Below are 24,054 nucleotides of genomic sequence, written 5' to 3'. Positions count from 1 at the left end.
TTGAACCATTCATCTTCGTTATTTAAATTCAAATATAAATATTAAATATCATTTTTGAATTTTTTTTATATTTAGAAAGATCTTGAATAATAATATTATATATATATGCTATATTAAATATTTTTAAATACATATATATTTTTAAATAAGATATAATATCAAAAAATATATAATATTTAATAAAATAATATTTCAATCTTTATCCATTTTTAAAATATTTTGACTTTTAATGTTTTATTTTAGGATAAAAAATGTATAAAAATTATATTAAGTCACAATAACACTCCAAAAATGAGTTTTTTTCTTTAAAATTAAATATTAAGGCTAAAATATTTTTAAAATGAATATGTATAAAAGTGATTATCTAATCAAACATTAAAAATATTTTTTCTTTAAAATGAAATGTTAAAACTAAAATATTTAAAAAATAAAAATAATTATTTAAGTAAATATTAAAAAAACATTTTTAAACATTATACCCTAAAACAAATATTTTAAATGAATGAAGGATTGATTTACTCAACAACAACAAACTTTACCATATGACAGTAAATTGGCACACAGGATGTAAAGCAAGTCGAGAATAAGATGAATATGTTGGCGGTGGTTGCTTTTAATAAAAGTCAAAATCGCTTTGTCTGTATTCCACTAAACATATCCTCAGTTTTCCAAACAATATCTGATAAACAATACAGGGCGAGAAATAGTCAAGCTGTTCATCCTTTTACTTAATAATTTTTAATGCTCATGGCAAAAAAATTCAATGATAACAACATGCAACCTTCTCCAAGTGTTGTCAATAATAGAAATAACGACTTGATTCGAAAAATGTATCTTTTTTGATTTAATTTAGTTTAAAAATTTTATTTAAATTAATTCGATTTATAATTTTATAAACATACTCGATTTAAAAAAGTTTTAAATTTTTTGTACATAGTAGATTGGTTTTCAAGTTTGAATCAAGATTTTCAATTTGTATGATATGTATATCATATACGAAAAAATATGAAATGTATATGGTTATAGAAAACTTTTAATTGGAATTAAATAGTTATCATAATATATAAATATTTATGATTAAATTTAAATAAAAACTCGAGCGACTCGACTTGACTCAAATTTTATAAACGTGATTTGACTAGAATTTTTTAAATAAAATTTAAATTATAAAATAGAACTGATCAATTTAAATAATTTGAAATTTTTAATTCGACTCGATGAAATGCAATACCGGTGAATAATCTTATATATAATCCTTAATATGGTTTCTCAGCATAAATACCAACTCATTCATGGCAAACCCTTTGTCAACAATGGAGAGAACACCATCTATCATCATTCCTGGAGCGATCCTCACTGTCATATTTCTCTCCTCTACACCCTCACATGCCCTTGTCAACATCGACATTAATCCGCCATTGATCCTGAAACCTCGATCCTCAATGCCTATATAGCTTTAAAAGCTTGGAAACATGCCATGATCTCCGACCCCAATGGCTTCACCTCGAATGGTACGGTCCGAACGTCTGCAACTACACCGGAGTGTTTTGTGCACCGGCACCGGACGACGCTTCGCTACGGTGGTGGCCGGAATAGACTTAAACCATGCCAACATAGCCGGTTATTTTCCTGATGAGATTGGCCTCCTCACTGACCTTGCTCTTTTCCACGTAAACTCCAACCGCTTCTATGGCACCCTACCCAAAGCTTTAGGAAATCAACCTTCTTCATGAGCTCGATGTTAGTAATAACCAGTTTAGTGGAGAGTTCCCTTACGTTGTTCTATATTTACCGTCACTCAAATACCTTGACATCAGATTCAACCAATTCAGTGGGAGAATCCCATCGCAGTTGTTTGATCTGAAACTTGATGCTTTGTTCTTTAACGACAAACAAGTTTCAATCATCCATACCGGAAAAATTCGGAAACTCTCCTGTGTCGGTTATCGTGATGGCCAACAATGGTCTCACGGGGTGCTTTCCATCGTCGAGTTTGGTGAAAATGGCATCAACTCTGAGGGAGATCATTTTGATGAACAATGGATTTACAGGGTGTTTGAAACCAGAAATTGGGGCGTTAAAGGGAGTGACGGTGTTTGATATAAGCTCCAACAAGCTTGTTGGGCCATTGCGGATGCTATCGGGGAAATGAGAGCTGGTGCAGCTTAATGTGGCTAATAATAAACTATCTGGTTATATTCCTGAAAGCATTTGTTCGTTGCCTAATCTAAACAACTTCAACTTCTCCAACAATTTCTTCGTTCCGAACCTTCCAAATGCCTCCAGTTGCGAGCCAAAGATGATAGCAGAATTGATTCCTTATAGGCCATTGCAGAACCCACCCATGAACTGCAAGTCTTTCTATGCACATCCAATTCATTGTACTATTTCTGGCTGCTCACCGCTGCCACACCTGCATCACTCGCCATCAGGCCATTGACCAAATCAAAGCTCCGGTGTTTTTTTTCCCCCAATGTAATATGCTTCTTGAATAAACAAAAGTTTTGGCCAAAAAATAAAAATAATGAAAAGTTCAACCTTGTACATAAGCACGTCGAGGTGAGCTGCCTCTTTTTATTAATCACGTACTCATAGTCAACCATTGAGGTTGGGAGATAAGGAACAAATAAGTACCTAAATTCTGACATTTATTTTGTAGCTAATAATGTTTTAGGTAACGTTTTTCTTTAATTTTATATTAAGGAAGCCGTAGGTAGAAATACCTAAATTAAAAAGGATTTTGAATCAGTCTGTTTTTTTCAAAATATTAGACTTAGAACTAAAAATAATAATTCTTAACCTACTCTCCACCGCTGGTCTTGTGTTCCAATATTTCTACCGCAATTCTTTTTTTCTTAAAACTACATTACTTATTTAAATTTTAATTTTTAGTGTGATTTTAGCCAAAATACCATTAGTCATTTAATGTTTAGTTTGATTTTATTTTTAACTTCTAACTATTATTTTAATTTTTATTATTAAATTTTTGAATTCAGACTTATTTAAATCATTTGGCTGTTAATTATTTAAAGTATATTGATTTTTTAAAGTAATTTATCCCATAATTTAGAAGGGTTAACATACAAAATGCAGGGGAGAGCCAGAATTCTGATGAAAAAATGTAGGTCATCGAGCACTTCATGCCCATGAAGTTCTAATCAACAAATCTTTGCACCCATTTGGCTCATCAAACTAGAACCGATGTCGATTGCCACAGTCTACAACTAGAAGAATTTGCTGTTTCTACATCGAAGAATAATAATATAAAGTCTGAAGAAATTATATTCATATCATCTCCATGAACAAGATTCAAGTGACAACCAAATTCAAGAAAAATCATGAACAACGTCTTGGTGTTCAGCCAAATGTAGAATCATGGTTGGTTGGTTGAAATGGACAAATTGCAAATAGCACAAACAGCTTCCAGGTGCAGGGAAATTGTCATTCCTACTCACTTAATCAAAAACTGTCCAACCCGGTGATGAAATCTGAATCTTATAACCCATCCTCTGAGAAAGACTATGTTCATTCTGGCTCTTTCTCATTTGGCACCAATTCTTGAATCTTCTGTTTTGCTTCAGTCATATCCTCCTCCTCAAGTTTCTCTACCAGAATTCTACATATGGAATCCTTGGGTCTCATTCCCTTGAGCACCATTTCTTCAAAGAAGGCACAGGCTTGCTCAAGTTTCCCACTGTTACAAAGTCCACGGACCAAAAGAGTATAGGTGAACGATCTATACTGACATCGTTGTTTACCATGTGACTTAACAAGAAACTGAGTACCTTCATCCTCTTCTTCCTGCAGCACATTTTCAGTAAAGGTGCATAAGTTGAAATATCTGGCTTGCATGAATCCTCTTCCATCCTCTTAAGCAACTTCAAAGCTTTTTCTTCAAGTGAATGCCTACAAGCAGAGATATCATTGTATTGTATGTCAATGTATTTGGCTTAACACCTTGCTTTACCATGTCCACAAAGATTTCATCTGCATACTTAAACCTACTGCTTGCTTAGAATGAAAACTAAAGAGCTATAAAATGATGTATCAGGTAAACAACCATCATTCTTCATCATCTCATAAACATCCAATGCTTTCCCAACCTCACCTACCTTTCCTCTAGCATGCATAATGATAGTGTAACTCACAGCATTTGGCTTACACCCTTTCTCTTTCATTTCATCCAAAATAGCATATACATTGCGAAAATCCTTTTCGCGACAATATGCCTCAATGAAACAAGTATACGAGACAACACAAGGCTGAAAATCAGTTAACCATTTCATTCAAAATTCCTAGCATCAATTAGTCTCTAGCCTTACAGAATCCATGTACCAAAATGTTAAAACTACTAGAATTCAAAGGCATACATTCCTTAAACTCACCAAAAGCCTCATAAGCATACTCTACACCATCCCCTTTGACCAATGCATCGAACAATCCATTCAATGCCATAACATCTTTTTCAACCCCATATTCATCTACCCTTCTGAAAAACTCAATAGCCTCGCTAAACCGACGTGCATTAGCAAACCTCCTCATAACCTTGAGGATTGTATCCAAACTAATATACCCTTTTAACAGTTTCATTTCCTTAATCATATCTAACATCAAACCAAACAGTTTAGCCTTCCCTAACACATCAACCATGAGATTATACAACTCAGGAGTATGCCTATAACCTGATTGTGTTTTGCCCAAATGAAGATCCCATATGCTGAAATCCAACTATTAGAAAAACCGTTTCAACAATTGCTCAACTAAAACATGGGAAAACACTTAAATTAGAAGAATTCAAGACTTGGACGACTTTTTCAGGAGATGGGTACGGAATTTTTAGGATTTTTGTGAGTTTGTCGACCTGGGTTTCAGGTGTTTTTGACGGAAAGATTCTAACTTTGGGGTGGCTTTGGATCCAAGTGGCAAGTGATGGGATGACAAATTCGTCGTCCCCCAAGTGTTGAGTTCCTGGGTTTTGTTTACTGACCCAACTCGGGATTTCGGGTAACTCGGATGTGAGGGGTGAGTCAGGGGAATCTGATTGGTTAGTGGTGGTGGTGAAGAGAGCGGAGAAGCCACAGAGATTGAGATTCTTTGGGGATGGGAAGAGGAGACGAGGTTCAAGATTTGGTGCTTAGGAAGCATTTTGGATGGTGTTTATGGAAGAAGACGGTTCATGAAGACATGCGACTCCGGACTTGTTTTGTTCTTGGGTAGGTTTGACATTAACCTGGACTCACTTCTACAAACACGCATCAACCTTCCATTCAATTGAAAAATGCTTTTCTCAAAAATCAATATTGGAAATCATTTAACTACAACAATCAACCTTTTTTTATTGTTATTATATTGACTTGGATATTAAATTTGTTAATGTATTTATATGTATGTTAATCTGTAGTTCACCTAAAAGTTGGGTGACTAAAACATTAATTGTTGCTAGGGGTTAACACTTGGGTACCAAATTGATAAATTTCTTTAATGATTATGACTAATTTGAAAGTATTTGAATTTAAGTGATCAAACCGTTAATACGCTAAAAGTTGAGGATCGTTTGAGTAGTATAATTCTTATGATAGATCTCACATGACATATTTCTGTTGTTCTTTTTAATTATATAAAATTTAGGGTGCAAAATCAAAGAAGGACTATACTTAAAAAGCAAATTGCGGATTAAACCTTGAAAAATAAAAAGTTGCAATTTAAAGAAAAAATGGTCAATATTCGAAATTCCATGTGCTCACTTTCCTAGTAACCAAGCAGGTCATCAGTAAAAATCAAGAGCTAAAAGGACTAGTTAGTTAGGGTTTATCCAACGAAACTTCAGCCTACCCTTTCCTTTTTTCACTCACTCCCTGTAACAAGAGAGATTTCGGGTAAGAATATTTCAATTTTCCTGGGTTTAAAACCCTGCGTTGAAATCTTGGTCTTCTATTTCGTTTCTTCTTTCAATTTCATTGGGTATTTTTGTTCTTCTTTCTATCTGGGGTTGCTTCGGATTTGATTATCTTGGGGGGTATTTGTTTTGTTTCAGGAAGGCTGCTGTATGAACCTCATGAAGAGGACATTGCCATGGGGTGATCAGGTTGATGTAATTTCATCAGATGAATCTTCTCTTCATCGTCTCTTCTTTAGATGTCGATTTTCCGGTCAATGATGGAACCACAAATGTCGCAGTTGATCAACTCCAAAAGAATTATCCTCTGAAGGTAATTTGTTATATGGGTTTCAATTCTTCTTCCATTTGATTGACGCCTACAACTAATTGTAAGTGTAATCTCTTTCATTCCCCTTTTAGAATCTGACCTTTTGTGATATGGGAGTTTATACCCAATTTCATCTTCTATTCATCAAAGAATAGTTTTTTATGGAAACCGCTTTCTTTATGATACATTTCGTTATTGTAATATCTGTGTTGCATTCAATCAGGTTTGTTGATCAGAAAGGCTGAAATTTATCAGGAATATGAAGCGATTGCCAATCCCGACACACCGGGGCTCCATCATTCCGTTTACCACATGGATGGGATTAGGCAGATCCATCAAACAATTATATGGGCAACCCTTGCATTACCTCACTAATATTCTCCTAAAACAGTGGGATCATTTAAGAATCGGCAGTGAGGATGAGCATAGGCCCTTGGACATTGTTGTCCATCCTTCCAAAGCTGAAGCCACCATCTGGCTCGTTGAAGAACTTCATCGGCGTACCTCATCTCATCATCACATAGCCAAACTGTGGCAGTCAGATCCAATGTGCCATGCTTTTATTGATTCCATTTTCCCGCAATTGTGAAGTGCATGCAGAAGGTCCATAAGTTTTCACATACCCCATGTCTGATTCTGGGGCAAATTGTTCTAATGACTCAACAAAAGCGATGGTTCTGAAGTAGTAGGAGAGTTTTGAAACATGAGCATCTTCCTTCCTTTTCGTCCGGTAAAATGTTTGTTAGTTGTTAATGTAAGTTCAGATTAGATGAAATCAATTCAGGATGAAAAAGGTTTGCACAAGTTAGTTTTGTTTCATTTTGTCCATGCATGTCTGTAGTTATGAACTACATAGCCTACATTGCATAAACCTTTGGAAACATTGTAGTCTGGATGTCGAGCTTGCTAATGTCTTGTATGTATTTATGGAAGATGATTATGAAGTTCATTTTAGGTGTAATCGTATATCAATGAAATGATCATTACACGAGGAATTTACACTCAGTAAGGTTGCAAGTTGGTATCACCAATAATCATTACAAGAACAGAGTCCTTTATGAAAGAAATGAAATCTATTGTTATCTCGGATTATGATCTCTCTGTCATATGTTCTCGATACCAATTTTGCAAATGAATGACAGTCAGAGCAGATTCGGAGATTCTTAACGACCCGAAGTGGCATTCCCTGGTTGGTACTGATTAGCCCAAACGCCATTGCTAGTTTTTCACTATGTCTACCAAGTAAAGATTCTTTCTCTGCATCAACATTAAGTAGAACATTACTAAGATCTGGAGCATGGCCAGCAGCTTTCACTCTGCAGTGCATTTCATCCAGCATTAGTTCTACGTGAACCATTTCTGGATGTGATTCATCACCCGAAGTGAACTCGTGAATTTCTCCATTTATTTCTATCGAGCTAGATCCGGGAACTTTTCGAGCCCCCTTCTCCTTCAACTGTAACCTTACCTTTGCAACATCGGTCCATTTCCCAGCAGAGGCATATATGTTAGATAGAAGCACCTGGATACCAGTTCTATCAGAAGCCAATTCTTTGATCCTTTCAGCTACATATCCTGCCATATCAACATTTCTGTGCATCCTGCATGCAGCTAATAGAGACCCCCAAATTACATCATTAGGCTCCATCGGCATGTTTTTTATTAGATCTAGAGCTTCTTCCAACAATCCAGCACGGCCTAGCAAATCAACCACACAGCCATAGTGCACAATTTGGGGAGAGATTTTGTGGACCGACTTCATTGACTGGAAAAGATCTTGTCCTTCTTTGACTAGCCCTCCATGACTGCATGCTGTTAACAACCCCACGAATACTACTCCATCAGGCTTGACTCCTTGCCTGAGCATCTTGTTGAAAATCTTAATAGCTTGATTGCCGTTTCCCTCCATAGCCATTGCTCCAATGGCAGCACTCCAAGCCGACACATCTTTTTTCCCCATTTTATTGAAGATCTTCATTGCAGTCGAAGTATCACCACACTAGCAAACATATAGACTAAAGCTGTACTTAAACGGATGTCAAATGGAATATTGTTCTTTTTATGTAAGCATGAATCCACTTAGCAAGATCAAGTGCTCCTAGGTATCCGCAGGCAGATGCAATACTCACCATGGTCACTCTATCTGCTTTTATGCCACAATTTTGCATTGTTCGGAAAAGTTGAATGGCTTCTTTTAACATGCTCTCTTGTACCAAAGCACTAATTATGGTGTTCCAAGACACAATATCACTCTCTGGCATACTATTGAGATTTCCCAGGCTGAACTAACATCGCCATTTCTAATATAACCTGCAATTAACGAATTCCACGACACAACGGTCTTGTTAGCCATGCGATAGAAAACGGCACATGCCACTTCCTGTTTACCACACTTCATATACATGTCTATTAGAGCATTCGAAATACTATCCCAACCTTCAAGTCCATTCCTCAAAACATAACCATGACAACATTTTCCCCACAAAATGTTGCCTAATTGCGCAGATGCTGAGATTGTAGATAGTATAGTAACCCTATCAGGCACCATCCTCTCTCAACATTTCATCTAAGATAGCAAGTGCTTCCCTCGCCATCTTGCACATAATTTGACATTATTGTGTTGCAAAGAACCAAGTTTTTCTCTTCAGATTCGTCGAACAGCCGTTTCGCAGTTTCAAAATCACCGCATTTCATATACATATCAACAAGGGAATTCACCATTAAAGTATTGATTTTCACTCCCAACTTACTAATATATTCACACACTCTCTCGCCCAATTCAAGATTCTTCAACTTTGCACAGGCGGAAATTACACAAACCATCGTAACTGAATTCGGCATAGTACGTTCCTCCACCATCTCGAAAAACAATTCAACAGCTTCCTTAGCAAAGCACACCTTGCATAGCCGCAAATCAAACTGGTCCAAGATACAACATTCCTCACAGTCATTTCATCGAACACCTTGCGTGCCAACACAATCTCCCCACATTCTGCGTAGAAATGAATCAAAGAATTTAATATAAACACATCCCCTTGAAAACCCATTTTTATAATCGACCCATGAACCTGAAAACCCTCGGCACACGCTGAAACCTTTGTGCACGCACTTAATAAGAAGGGGAATGTATATTTATCAGGTAAAATGGCCAGACTCAGCATTTCCAGATAAACCCAGACAGCTTCATTACCAAGACCAATGGAAGAGTAACCTCTAATCAATGAATTGTACATATATAAAGCAGCACCATTCTGATTATCCTGTAAAAACTGATTTAAGATGTTTTTAGCGTAAACTAAGCTATCAAAAGTCCCCATTTCAGTACATGTGGATATAAGCTTCGTTATGGTAGAGGGATGGTTAATCAGTCCTTGCTTGGTGATTCGAGAGTGCAGTTTTCTGAGTTGAATCAGGTTTTTGCAATTTTTAAAAGTAGTAGTTGGAGAGTCATTGGATTTGGGTAGGGCTTTGTTTGCTAGAGGATTTAAGGTTTGAGAGGTTAATAGAGGAGAAAGAGAGGTCACTGCCATTGTTGGGGGTGTAAGCTTTTGGTGCTACGATGAAACAATGGTATATTTAAGTTAGTACTTTTCTGTATTGATAGGGCTTATATTATAAATAAGTTATATCGTATTTTTATAAAATACTACTGTAAAAAAGATTTTTTAATATTTTAATTTATTATTTATAATTAAAATCAACATGTGAATCTTAATTATGTTTGCACTAATTATAGTTAAAGATGAAGGAAAAGAAATTTTCAAAAATATAAAAAATGTAAGAATTTTGGAAAAAAGAAATGTGCACGAGCCGGGAGGTAACGACTGTTGTAATCAAACTTGATTCTTTAATAAGATTAGCACCTTGTAGAAACAAGCACATGGAAAATGAATTACAGCAGTAGCTATCTAAATGAATCGGCAAAGAAGCTTCAACAAATGACAACGTGGTAGCAAATTGATGCCATAAAAGCTTGGGAATTGGCATCACAATTCACCAAGGAAGAAATATGGCAACAAAATTTATGGCAATTGATGAAAGTTGCAACGTGGATGGAATCAAAAAGAATTGAAGCATGAAACTTCATTACGGCAAGCAATGTTCGTGGAAATTGACTAAGCAAATAAGACGGTTTACCAAGGCTATAAATATGTGTCGTAGCCTTAGTTTAGAATAGATGTACGAGAGATTTATGAGTAAAATATATATATATATATATATATATATATATTATATATATATATATATATATATTTGAGAGATTGAGATAGGCTTTTGAAAGTTTTGAATAGTGATTTGTTTGTAAACTTGCCGAAATTAGTATTGAGTATTGGGTTAATGTAAGTTAGTATTGGGTTAATGTCGTTGTAGCATATTTTATCTTGTATCAATAATAATTCGAATTATAAAAATTATTAAGTGCTCACCTACGCTTTCAACAACGACAAGACATGTATATTAGTCTTATCTTCAATTACTCAATAAATACAAGATTATAGTAAAGACATAAAAAATAACATTTAAACAATATGAGATTTAAGAAATCTACTATTACATTTATTAACTTTTTAGTATTAAGATAATTCTTACATTTTGATTAGATATATGTCATATTGTTATTTTTTTAAAAGAAATGAGTTTCACACTGAATATTATCTTTAATGATTATTCTGACGTAAGTTTGATCAAAGTTCATAATATGTCTTTAACAACTTAAAATTGACAAGTTTAACGCTGAGATCCTCAAACCTCACATTGTTTACATATCATTTTTCAAGTCTTTAAATAGTCTTTCAAACATGCACACTTCTATAACCAAAAAAAACATGCACACTTTAAATAACTGAAAGATAATATTCATGCATGCATGTCAATTTTGTCCGACTCTTACAATACGATGTTTTTAACATGTATCATGTGCACTTTTTTTTATATAAAATACGTACTATTTTTTTATGTTTCGACTCTAATTAGTGTAAACATTGAAAAATGATGATCATCTAGTAAAATAAAATTTTCTTTCTAAAATAAATACTCTTTTTCTAAATATTTCTTTTAATATTGTTTACATAAATAATAAAAGATAGTATTATTTTTCTAAAATAAATACTATTTTTCTAAACAATTCTTTCTAAAATGTTACTCTTTTAAATATTATTTACATAATAGGTTCTTTTGTCTCCAAGATGCAACTTTATTTCTTTTTTCTACTTAAAAGAGAACCAAACATGATTCAATATAATTTGAAACAATAATTATACATTACAGTGGATAATATTAAAAGAAGATACAAATTTTCTTTTCCTCTCTGCAATACTCCCATCAAAACAAGTCATTTGGTTAGCTGTTGAAGATTATAATAAGAAACACGAGTTGTTTTGGCTCATGTTCAGCCAAACAAAGAGAGCAAACTGAAAAAATAAACACAATACACTTGGTAATCAACTCGACAGCAGCTCGTAACGGTTTTTACAGAGTGTACTCTTCGACTTCCGTCACCGACCATCGGATGAGCTTAATGTGTCCGGAAATCCTGAGGGTTTAGCGGGGATGCTTGCATGGGTTTGGGAGTATGATATATCAGAATACGTTGTTGAAGTACTTTCATCGGCTTGCCATCTTAGTAGAGCCTGAGGAAGGCTCATGTGAAGGCCAATGCCGGAGTGTTGGTCAAGCTCTTGGCTGGAAGGTTTCCACAGCTCAACAAGGGGGCCCAGTACGTTTACTGCGTGCCCCATGTCGGGACGCTGATATGGTTCACGAGCTGTGCAGTGTCCTGCCAGTTCAGCCACCTTGAAGATGCTTGCCATTGTCTCTTCATCACAATTGAATGTTTCATCAACATTTTAGGAATGTTGTCTTTGTTGATAAGTACCCTGCGGAACCATGTGACCAAATGTGACTTCTCATCAGGTAATGTTTCGTCTAAAGCTTTTCGGCCTGCGATTATCTCCATCAACACCACTCCAAATGCATACACGTCCACCTTTGTAGTCACCCTTCCAGTTGCTGTAAAGATTAAAAAACAGTATATCTGTTAAAATTTGCAGAAACAGAACAACCAGGTAAAACGCAAAGATAAAAAAACACTTGCTGATTTAACCAGAAAGATTGGTTTCAACAAAACCCAAAGAAGATAATTTAACAATCTTTTATAACAAGAATATGGAATATTCTTTGAGGCCTCATGACTTATAAGCATGTTGTTTAAGATCAGGTCACCCCATTTTCCTTTACTGAGTAAATTAAGTCTAAAAAATGGCTATTAGCACCATTTGACATGTATAGCAAAATCATGCCACAAAGAGCCGCAATCATTGACTGCGAATATCTTAGCTATTCCAGAATTGAGACATTAAGGATGCACCTAAATTTCAATGAAAGGATCCATTTGCCTAGAGCAAATTATCAAAGAATATGTATAACACTAAGCAAATATGCAGCTTATGTAAAATCTCAACATTTCAAATTGAGAATCAACGTACCAGCGTATTCAGGAGCAAGATATCCAAATGTTCCTGCCAATCTTGTCTCGACAGAGTACTTGCCATCGGGTGCATTTTTAACCAGTCCAAATCGGCAACCTTTGCCCTCAAGTCATCCCCAAGGAGAATATTGGAGGGCTTCAAATCCTATGAATGAAACTTTGTTGTGCTAAAGAGTGCAAATACTCGACCCCTCGTGCAACATCCAGTGCAATGGTGACTCTCTGCTTCCAGGTTAGCGGAGCATACCATTTTTCCCGCCATTCAAAGAGATGCTGACTAAGGGTACCTTGAGGCATGTACTCATAAACCAGGATCCTATCATTACCATTATACAGTAACCCAGGAGAGCAACCAGATGCCTGTGCCGAACTTTCGTAAGCACTGAAATTTCAGCCTGAAACTCTTTCATTCCTTTAGTACCTGTCGACACACACTCCATCCTCTTGACAGCAATCTGTGTACCATCATGCAATTCCCCTTTATACACTACCCCAAAACCACCTCTTCCTAAAATATTAGCCTCGTCAAAATTATCTGTCACCTGTCTTAGTACTTGCATTGAGATTACTACATTTCCACCCTCAAAAAAATGGCGGTCACTACGATCACCACCACTGCTTTGCCTTTGCATTTCACCGGTGACTTCCCCACTCCCATTCCCATTCATTCTGCCAATGTTTGTTGGACTCTTAACTACACCCCTCTCAACATCACTTCCCTTTACATTATCGGATTTTCCATACCTCTTGTTCATAACATACTTATAAGAAACAAAGCAGACAACAACAATAAAAATCAATACACCAGCAACAATACCAACAATCATAGCAACTGAATTCTTACCACTACCTCCACTTTTTATGTTACCGTTTGAACCTCCGCCGGATGCTCCAGATCCTGAACCTCCTCCACCAGAACCACTAGATTTTCCAAGTAAACTATTCCCAGAGTAACTGAATTTTACCGAGCTCGAAAATTGAGGGATGTCACCACTAAGATTGTTATTAGACACATCAAGCAGCTGCAAACTACTCAACTTAGTCAGGCCATCAGGAATCGAACCAGTTAATTGGTTATCATTTAGATTCAAGTTCTTCAATGCTGTGAGAATCACAAACGCCGGAGAAATCGTCCCAACCAAGTTTTTATTTGCCAGATTTACTGTAATCACATTCTTTTGAGCATCACAAGTAATAAAAGAGCATTGGCAGGCATCATTTCCGGACCAACTATCAGAAAGAGACACGGGGTACCCAAAACCCCCAGCAATCTCAAGCAATGTAGTAACTTGAGGACTACAAGGTGTCCCATCATTATTACAGAATTATTGTTTTCATCAACAACTACTTTCTCAACTGAGCTGGGGAAAATTGGGAAAGGGCCCTGCAATTTATTATTAGACAAAGAAACATTCTTCAAGACTGGAAGATCAATTAGAGATTTCGGGACAGGGCCTGTCAACTGATTGTCTCTAAGCTGAAGATCATAAATACTCAGACATTTAGACAAATCTGGATCAGACCCGTAAACATGTTTTTATGCAACCAAACCTGAGACAACTGTGTCATGTTGGACAAAACCTCTATAGTGCCAGTGAATCCAATAGCCTGATTGTTGATCCAAAGATTCTGAATCATCGAACCACGGATAGAAGCAGGTAATGTGCCGCTCAAATTGTTGTAAGACAACCTTATACTTTTCAAGCTGCTCATAGACGAGAAGATATCGGGCAAGGGACCGAACAAGCTGGCGTTGTCTAGTTGAATCTCAACTAGGCCAGTCGATTGGGACAAATCTGGGAAACTCCATGGACTTAAACCGGCATTATCACTCAAACTTAGTTTTTGCAAGCTCGTCAACCCCGAGAACGCATTTGTGGAGATAGAGGTGAACGCGTTGCTGTCTAGGAAAACCTCTTGTAAGCTAGAGAGATTGGCGAAAGATGGTACGGTACCGGACAATGCGTTGCGTTGGAGTGAAACAGTTCGGAGCTCCGACAATGAAGCAATGTCGGGCGAAAGGGTACCCGACAGGGATTTGGAGGGGAGGTTGATGTAAGTAACGCGGTTGGAATTGTCGCAATTAATGCCGGGCCACTTGCAGTAGTTGTCAGAAGAAGTGGAAGACCACCCAGTGGGGGTAGGACGGAAGGATGAAGCTATCTTGAGAATTGTTGCACCGTCGTCACCGGCAGCAAGAACGACAGAGAAAAGGAGGAGGGGAAGGAGGAGATGGTGGCAGCTAAGCATATCTTTCTGGGTTGGTTTCGGAAACCATAAACATTTGGATTATCCGACAACGTTGGCGTTTGTTGGAATGTCTATTCAATATGCTTTTGCTTCTTCTTTTCCTTTAAATTTCTTAACAGTGAAAACAAAGGCAATGTTTTTAGGGTAATGGGCATGGTTGGAGACTAGAGGAACAGAAAACATTAATAATAATAATAATCAAAGGGAATTTTATTAGTTGTAATTTAAAAGTATTATCCTTTCTTTTTTCTAAAAGGAGGGGGATAGCTTCCTTTTTGTTTTAAATCTGTAACCAAATTAAGGAATGGGAACCATCCGTTAGTCGCTTTATGGTTTCATATTCTATTGATAAACTTTAATTATTTATTGGTCAAGTATAAGGAGAATTATCGGTGGCATAAGAGGGATTAATGGGGTCATGCCCTTTAAAATCTAAAAATTATAATTTAAATCTTTTAAAATTTTTAAAACAATTGCTTTGGTCCTCTTAAAATTTTTAAAAATTTAGATTAAATTTTAAATTTTTCTAATGTTTTTAATTAAATCACCTCCCATAATTTTTAAAAATTATCATTAAGCATCTTAAAATTTCAAAAAATTTAGTTAGACCCTAAATTTTTGGGAAAAATATAAATTAAACTCTTCAAAAAATTAAAATTTTTTATTTAAATCTCTTGATTTATTAAAATTTTAAATTACTCTCAAACTTTATCACATAATTCCGCCCCTGAAAATTATGATTCGGAGGTGTTAAGATATTAGAGTTGGTGGCAATACAGATAAATAATCCAAGAATAATTGGTTTAATAAATAAATAAACCAAATTCAAAGAAATTCCAGAAATGAAAATTTCCAACCACCACGTTGTGTGGGTGGCAGTAACAGCTTAAGACAGATGATTTCATCTTCACATCAACTAATGTTCTTTCTTTCTTCTTTTATATATATATATTTGTTGTCATCTTCATAATTTCAAACCCTAACTTAATTGGTCAGCCGATCTGTTTTACGTATCAAAGCATCAAATGATACCCCATTATTTAATTTAGAATTAAACATTATTTAGATTAGAATTTTTGTGTGTAATAAAAAAGAAAAAGACAACAGTTGGCACTAGCGAATGTCATACTTTTTCAAAGGAAAGTTGCCGAAGCCATGTGCTGTTGGTATAATTTTCGACTTTTTTCTCCAGACCGTTGACAAACTTAAACTAAACCCTAAACTTGATGCATCAAATATAAAACTGTCTTTTCTTTTCTATTTGACGAAAAATACAATATAAAATCATAAATGTTGGTAAACTTATACCACGACGATAGAAACGGAGACAATATAGAATAAAACTTTGAGTCACAGATGCTGTTTTTTGAAAAGAATTATTTGTTCTCACACAAAATTGTGATAGACACTTAAGATAAAAAAAAATTTCCGAGATACAACGAACTTTCAATTTCCTTTCATAAGTAAAATTAAGAAATTTCCCTTATTCTTACTCTTATTATAGAAGATTGAATTGTTTGGGAAAATACTGTGGATCATCTATTTATATGCATCCAATAGACACCACTTTGAAAGATCACAATCTTTCATATAGGATATATCTTTTTTTTTTGAAAAATGAATACTTTGTATTATAACGCAAAGTACACAATCCCAATGATCTCATTAAAAAATCTCTCTAAACCTAAGTGGAGAAAAAAAAGTAAACCTTAAGATAGAGAAACAGAAGAACATGGTCCCACTTGCAACAACACAAAGCCGAAAACTACACCACTAGAACGACCATCACAAGCTACAAAAATATAGCTACATACTACCCCTGTAGGAAAAACAAGAAGAAACACTCACATCCAAACAATGAACAAAACCAATCTACATCCTCCGAACATAAGACAATAGAGCACAATGTCACGAACTTGGGCTTTTTCACACACTTTGGGCTATGATGGGCTACATTTAGTCTTGGAGGTTGATAGAATAATGTAGATTATTCTAGAAGCACTCAAGACTTGTACAAATGTAGAGTATTCTAGAAGCATTCTAAAATCGTCCATGTTAGGTAGGAAATAATGGAGAATTCTAGAGAATCTCTCCCTACCGTAGGATCAAATCAATCTCCACCGTCCATTGAGGAGGTGGGATGCTATAAATAGGTGTAGAATCCTCATTTGTAAATCATCCAAGAGTTGTAAGCATTCAAGCATTCAACAAGCTTTCTCTCTAAGTTCTTTCCTTTCTTCTTTGCTTCCTTGCCAATCCTTTCACTAGCACGAGTTCGAGTGAGGCTGACTTAGCTATCGCGAGGGGCGAAAAGGAGCTAAGGCCACACGAGGCTTATTGAGCGATTAAGTCCGTGACAATAAGCCTAACAAAGGATGCTTGACACACCACCACAACTATAAATCTAGAAGAGAAGGAAAGACTGAAAACCCTGGCACAGTAGAACAAAATACAAGAGATAATGGATCTTTGGCAGAAATCATTGGACATGAGTCGAGACAGCATGTGATAGGAGAGTTCATAGAACTGAGAGGAAACACACAAACTGGATTCAACTGCACTGCACCACTAAGTATAACCCCAGCATGACTTCTAGATTTCTGAAAAGGATAACACCAACGAGAAAACGGCCAACAAAACGAGCACCAAGGTGACCAACGAGAAGATTTAGCTTTATCACTGCACCAATAATAACAATGATGAAATCTTCAAAGGCTAAAACCAACACTAAAATACACCTGAAAAGAACTTATGATCAAGCGGCAATCAACCTGGATCCCAATTTAGAATCACTAGCAGAAAAGGACCACCCTAAGCTAAAGCCTACAACGCTATTACGCAGAAACAACAATCACCATTAACACACCACAAAATCACCATTAAAACGCACCTATTAACAAAAACCACTCAGTTGGGAAACCTTAGACTCCTGAAGCAAAATCAGAATAGCCAAACCGGATCCCTAAAAATTGCTAAAGCCCAACACGCTCAACAAGAATGTGCTGCTCCACTGGCACAAAAAAAGATAAGATGGGAAACACGTGCAACCCTTGTACAGAGACTCCCATACCTTCCACGTTAGCTACTGCAAGCGCCGAACCACTTTCCAAGAAACCAAAAATAATATCACACCACTGACTACACGACACCATCTGCTCCTACCCATCCAAACCTCCCTCGAGACCAACGCCAGCAGCATGCTCAACCTCAAATATTAAAAGGATAATTCCTTCTTCGTCTTCAGCACAACACACTCCACCCCTCACCAAGGTTCCATCGATGAAGGCTCTAGCTTCTTCCTTATCGATCAGAATGACTCTTCCCCACAAGCTACCAATGTCAATAGCAGATTCCTACTCCAATAGATAGAGGGACAACCAATCAGAGAAACCCAAACTTTTGCTTTAACTCAATTCTCAAATCCTACCGTCAACCCAACTCATCAAACCATAAACAACTCCATTTATCTCTATTGAAAGAACACACCTAGCGATCGAAACCTTTTTGAAACTGAGAAATCAACAACAGATCATGCCAAATACAAACCTTCAAGTCCAGATCTACAGCTTAAAAGTTGTTAGAATAAAAACATAATTATAACTGATTTAAAAAAATACCAACCAAACAACTCTCTGCCCACGAAACTCCTGATTGGGGAATAAAATGTTCCTGAAAACGCCCTCAGGAAATGAATAAGAGCTGACTTCTCTAACATACACAACCAGATCAGCGCCTCAATAGAATCACAGCCTGAAAACCCTCAAAAATCTCGTATGGCTAGCTACCCACCAACTACCTTAACACCTTCCTTAACATCTCTGAAAAGACCTAACGACCCTATAACCTGGTTTCCATACATTTTTAACACTTCTATCAGCAACTACCCACTTCCTTACCACTCACACAAATCAAGCAAAGAGACGATGAAGAGAAACAATGGCGACGAACAAACGAACCGCTCTTAAGAGAGGCGGTGGCGGCCTCCACCATCGACCTAGCAGCTGAAACAAACTAATTAAAAGGAAAACAAAAAACAAAAGAAAGAAAAAGATCGGCTGCTAGCAACCAGCCTTAAGGGCTGGTGCCGCCGCCTCCGGCTATTGGAGAGCTGGAACAAACGAGATTGGTCAATATTATTTTCAACAATTTAATGATAAATCATCAACCTTGAATTAAAATAATTTGCAATCTATATATTTCAACAATTCCATGTTAGATTGCTAATTTTAAGTACACAACGATTATGCGTAAAGGAGGGTGTCCGAAGATTAAACCTTTAGTGCAAATTTTCAAAGTATTAACAAAGTGAATCGTGACTAGTCGTTTGAACCATCACTCCTAAAGTCAATATCGGAAAATTTACACACATAATCATAAGGTATTAGAGTAAGAGTTTATTTTCTTTAGCAACGAGTTGGCCATGGGGCTCATCCCATTTTATGAACGAGTACTAGAGAAATCATAAAGAAAAACTCCCGTTGAAGCAGCCCAACTTCATGTCCATATAGGTGAATTTTGTGACAATTAATGTACACCGTACTTATCGGTGAATTAGTGTAAATACAATTACACACACCATTATGTTAAAAATAACGTATGACAAGTTAACGAGTCAAATTTCTCACGTCATTGTTCAGGCTTATGTTTTAAACCATACAATGACTTACCAACTTACATACCTTATGTTAATTATCGAGAAACACAAAGCCTTCATGTTGCTCCATATAGATTTCCTCTTTGAGATTACCCTTTAAAAAGTTCGTTTTAACATTCATTTAGTGTACATATAACTTATAAATGGAAACAAGTACCATAAGAATTTGAATGGAAGCCATCCTTGTCACCGGTACATAAGTATCAAAATAATCTAGGTCTTTTGGTATGAGATATGGTGATAAGTAAAGTACAGCTTGTCAAGGTTCATTAACACAGCTTAATGAACAAAGAGAAAAGATATGAGAGAAGAGGCTCTCAAAACCTTATTGATGAATCAAATTCAAGAAGATACATCTCTGGTTACAACAAAGCTTACTTATAGCTTTATGAGCATACACAACTGAATTGAAAACAGAAGCATAACAGCTTCATAACAGAAACTCAACTACCTATCACTAACTAACTCATAACCACTTGTAAACTCATAGAAACCTATTACATTCACCCATCTTCTGCACTTCTATAACGCCAACATTCTCAATGCTTCTCTATCCTCCTAAGCAGCAGAATGAGGACCAATATTCCTCATCCTTGCCAACATTCTAAACAGCAAATTGAGGTTTAACACAGCTTCAGAATTCTTGCTTTGAAATTTGACATATAGTGTTCTGATGAGTTAACCAACACGAATGAAGAAATTGATGAAAACCAAAGGATGCTGAGAGAACTAAAAGAAAAGCAAGTAGATCTGTTGTCAAGGAAGAGGAGTAAAATATATGAAATTACCTCACTTAAAATATGTGACATTGTTAAAGACATTCAAAATTTAGTGGCTGATTTTGAGAGTCTAGCTGGTAGGTCCTCGAGACTGGACATACTTGGATATTGTCTCTATCCTTCTTGTTCCACGATGTTGTCTTTCGTAGGTTTTGAGGTACCAATAGGGTTACATCACCAAGACTAGACAACAGTGATTTTTCATGGTTCTGTATGATCCATTTAGTTGCTAATGTCGTGTTTTTGTAAGTAACTTCTGGTATCTTAAGTAATTTCTTCTTGATCAAAATGGTTCAAAATAATCTGTCGTGTTAAATTTGATGTCAAAAGTTAAATACTGTTATCTATGATTCAATCCATAAATCTGTTTTCGTATTAAATTCATTAATGTTAAAATACATGGGCCAAAATCACATAATTGAGATAGTAGGTTATGAACACAAAGTAAAAAATAAAGGAGACTTCTTTGAAAACTGTAAATAGATTATTATATTTGGTGTAATGACAAAATTATTTTTCAACGTTTGTATAAATGATCATTTTGTCTTTTATAATTTTAGTATTTTAAATCTCAACATTTTAATTTTTTTCAAAACAAACTCTGTTAGATGAAAACAATTAATTAACTAACGGTCAACACATGTTACTGACTTGATATTTTTATATGTATTTAATTATTGACATGACATGTGTCATATCATCTAAAGTAATGATATGACATGTATCATATTACTAAAGTAATGATATGATATGTATCATATCACTAAAATAATAATGTCGTACGTATCATGTAACTAAAGTTATGATGAGGTATGCGCAACGTCATTAAAGTGATGATATGATATGTGTAACAACATAAGTTGAATACATATAAAAATATCACGTTATGAACATGTGTTGATCATTGGTCAACTAACGATTTTCATTCGATAGAAAATTTGAAACATCAAATACTAAAATACTCCCAAAAGAAATAGAGTATCCATTTATACAATTATTGGGAGTAATTTTGTCATTATGTGATTATGTTTTGGCTTGAAAACCTTCGTACCAACCGTGATGAAAGGAGAAATTCCAGCCTGGTGCAACACTTTGAAAGAGAAAATAAGTTACTTGCGCCCGTTGAAGGCCCTGAGTCTCGATAGTTTCAATGGGTTTTGGAACACCGTTAAGCCTTGTATGTTCCTTATCGTCAAAAGCTTTTTTTCATTGTGTTCATATGTTTCCAGAGCTCTATTACTTTGACCTTGCAAACTCTATAAATAGGAATTCATTTATGTCATTAAAACAAAACTTTTTGAAAATATTTATATTGTGAGTATTCACTCCTTTGTTTTTAATTGAATTTTGTGGCTTGTTAAGATAATCTTTTATACAGACTGGCTCCTAATTCTTTATACATAGAAAATTACAGTCTTTGTTTTGAATCATTATAAAGATAGGGTCAACACTCCATCTATAGTGTTGGTTCACTCTTCAATTCTTAACAATTCGATATCATTTTTCATATATCCTACTTCCGTTTATCCTTATAATGTTTAAATCATTCATCTTACTTTAAAATGATTAAATCAAAACTTTTATTGTTACATTTTTCAAAGCAAGTACTTTGGCCTATTCATAGTTTTATCCCAAACATCAATCACAATTCACATGTAAAATGTGGAAAGGGCAATAAAAAAATTAACATCCCATCACTTTGTTGGGTGGAAGCTTAGGTTCTCAACCACAGTCCCATCGTTCCCAGCTAGGGCCCGGTACTTATCCTTCCTGGTAAAACTTGTGCACTCGTATGAAAGAGTTGCAGCAATAACTCTTTGGATGTAATTGGCAACCTCATGGTTCGACTTCCCTGAGCTGCATGTTAGCTCCGGTGGCAGCTTGTTTAAGAATGTTACTTCGTATGATGGACTAGGGTTCATGAAGAAGTAGAATGGGTCCATCCCTTTCCATCCCCTGGCTGTGGTCCCATGAAACATGCTCATACGGTTCACCATGGCAACCGGCACAAGCTCGTCGGTTAATTCGGCAAACATAGCTGAAAACCTAAGAAGGAACGGTTCACGACAGGTGGTTCCTTCGGGGCAGATAGCAAGGTCACCTTCTTGAAGCAACTTCTTAATCATGGATGCATCCGTGGCTCGGTCTCTGCTTAGTTTAACAGTTTTGATGGGCGAGATGATCTCAGAGAGACGAGAGATCGAGTAGGTCACCGCGGCAATAGGGCGTCCTAGAGCAGTAGAGAGAAAGATTGGGTCAAGTAAGGTTCTGTGGGAGCAAATGAAGAGGACACCAGATTGACCGGTTGATTTTTGTACTGGTGGAGGTGGAGTTCCCTTCACGGTGACTCGAACTCCGAGTGCCAAGAAAGCATAGTAGACCATGGGCATTGGGAGGAGTGAGCCGGCTGCAATGCGCAAGCAGGCCAGGAGGAACCCTATGGGGGTCCAGAGAATTATAAGAAGAGCCATTAGAGGCGTTGGCTTTTGAACAAGCCGCCCATCATGAAAAATTATAGGTTTCGGGAGTTTCTCGCTTGCAACTGCCTTTGTTGATGGATTTGATGTCACAAAATAACCTTCCTGCAATAGTTTTTCATTTATTTGTTAGTTCATCATACATGATTGGTAGGTGTGCATTCGGTTTGATTTTTTAATAAAATATGATTGGTAGTGCCATGTTATATAGTTCAGAAGATTACCTTGCACAATGCCATGAAAGGAATATCAGTTTGCCTATCTCCAAGTCCAATATCGGGCTTTGTCTCGCTGAAAGCCTTTTGAAGAGCATCTGCCTTGTTATTCCCAACAAGTACCCCAGGGTTACAAACAAGCCCTGTAGCTCTACCGTTGTATGTTCCAATCTCTGTGCCTAAAACCATATCAGCTTCTAAGAAATCTTTTAGGAAAGCTTCCACCATAATCCTAGGATTCGCCGTAAGGACGCAACGTTTTGCACACGAGGCGAAGACTCTCCACGACTCGGGGTGGAGATCACTAGAGTAGAACTTGGGCAGCACTGCTCGTGCCACTGATTCGATGTCGCGCACTTTCATCCCCGCGAATGTTGTGAAAATAAGAACTTGGATGCCGGCCGATTCGGACACAAAGTAATAAAGAAGTCCAGCGAGTGGTGAAGCTAAGAGCAAGAAAAGGAGCCTCAAGACTCCACCAGCTTCGAAGGCAACCAAAGCGAAATAAGGGAAAGAGCTACGGCCTATAAGCAGGGTGCCATCCATGTCAGCCACCACCGTGTGCTTCTCTCGGCCTATGGATGCACATTTTTCGACAGCAGGGAAAGCATTATTCGTAACCATGTTTTCTGAAAACCAAGTTTCCAAATGAACAAATGATTGATTAATCAAGAAGTAGAAAAACTTGCTACTAAATTATTGATACATGTTTGCAAATGTCAAGTAGAATTATATAGGGTTAAAGGAAATAGAAAGGGACAAGGAGGCATTAAAATAACATAAAAATGGGATGTTAAAGGACAAGAAAGGGACGAATTACGAAGATTAGCGCCGTGATTCCCACGAGTGTTTGAGAGCCAGCCAATGGAAGAACCGAGGGGAAGCCTTTGTTGTTTGTGTGGTAGGGAAGATAATAAAACATTGTAGGCAGTTTGGTACTTAGATTACATCGCTAACCTGTTTGTCTGTATTTTAACCCCAATTAT

At 36.4% G+C, this 24,054-nt stretch overlaps 3 protein-coding genes and 3 pseudogenes across 3 annotated transcripts; 2 read left to right on the top strand and 4 right to left on the bottom strand.

Moving 5' to 3' along the window:
* The first annotated feature begins 1,313 nt into the window (after positions 1-1,313).
* On the top strand, positions 1,314-2,467 carry LOC120139694 (annotated as a pseudogene).
* A 611-nt stretch (positions 2,468-3,078) lies between these two features.
* Positions 3,079-5,214, bottom strand: LOC120139696 (annotated as a pseudogene).
* A 679-nt stretch (positions 5,215-5,893) lies between these two features.
* On the top strand, positions 5,894-7,155 carry LOC120139730 (annotated as a pseudogene).
* Positions 7,156-7,205: 50 nt separating this feature from the next.
* Positions 7,206-9,756, bottom strand: LOC120139728 (pentatricopeptide repeat-containing protein At3g22690-like). The gene is given in 7 exon segments (XM_039154872.1): positions 7,206-8,207; positions 8,210-8,266; positions 8,269-8,478; positions 8,481-8,761; positions 8,763-8,795; positions 8,797-9,103; positions 9,106-9,756. Coding segments are annotated over 7 exon segments (2,496 nt in total). The 5' UTR covers positions 9,737-9,756; the 3' UTR covers positions 7,206-7,230.
* Positions 9,757-11,561: 1,805 nt separating this feature from the next.
* On the bottom strand, positions 11,562-15,037 carry LOC120139701 (receptor-like kinase TMK4). The gene is given in 8 exon segments (XM_039154856.1): positions 11,562-12,051; positions 12,054-12,215; positions 12,692-12,784; positions 12,787-12,840; positions 12,843-13,025; positions 13,028-14,018; positions 14,021-14,229; positions 14,232-15,037. Coding segments are annotated over 8 exon segments (2,754 nt in total). The 5' UTR covers positions 14,944-15,037; the 3' UTR covers positions 11,562-11,701.
* Positions 15,038-21,950: 6,913 nt separating this feature from the next.
* Positions 21,951-23,747, bottom strand: LOC120139733 (glycerol-3-phosphate acyltransferase RAM2-like). The gene is given in 3 exon segments (XM_039154878.1): positions 21,951-22,086; positions 22,089-22,958; positions 23,078-23,747. Coding segments are annotated over 3 exon segments (1,512 nt in total). The 5' UTR covers positions 23,693-23,747; the 3' UTR covers positions 21,951-22,059.
* Between the last annotated feature and the right edge of the window lie 307 nt (positions 23,748-24,054).

This window comes from Hibiscus syriacus, unplaced genomic scaffold, assembly GCF_006381635.1.
Source record: "Hibiscus syriacus cultivar Baekdansim isolate YM2019G1 unplaced genomic scaffold, ASM638163v2 tig00110770_pilon, whole genome shotgun sequence".
Classification (NCBI taxonomy): Eukaryota; Viridiplantae; Streptophyta; class Magnoliopsida; order Malvales; family Malvaceae; genus Hibiscus; species Hibiscus syriacus.
The sequence above is the reverse complement of the archived record's forward strand: the minus strand, read 5'-3'. Positions and strand labels throughout refer to the sequence as shown.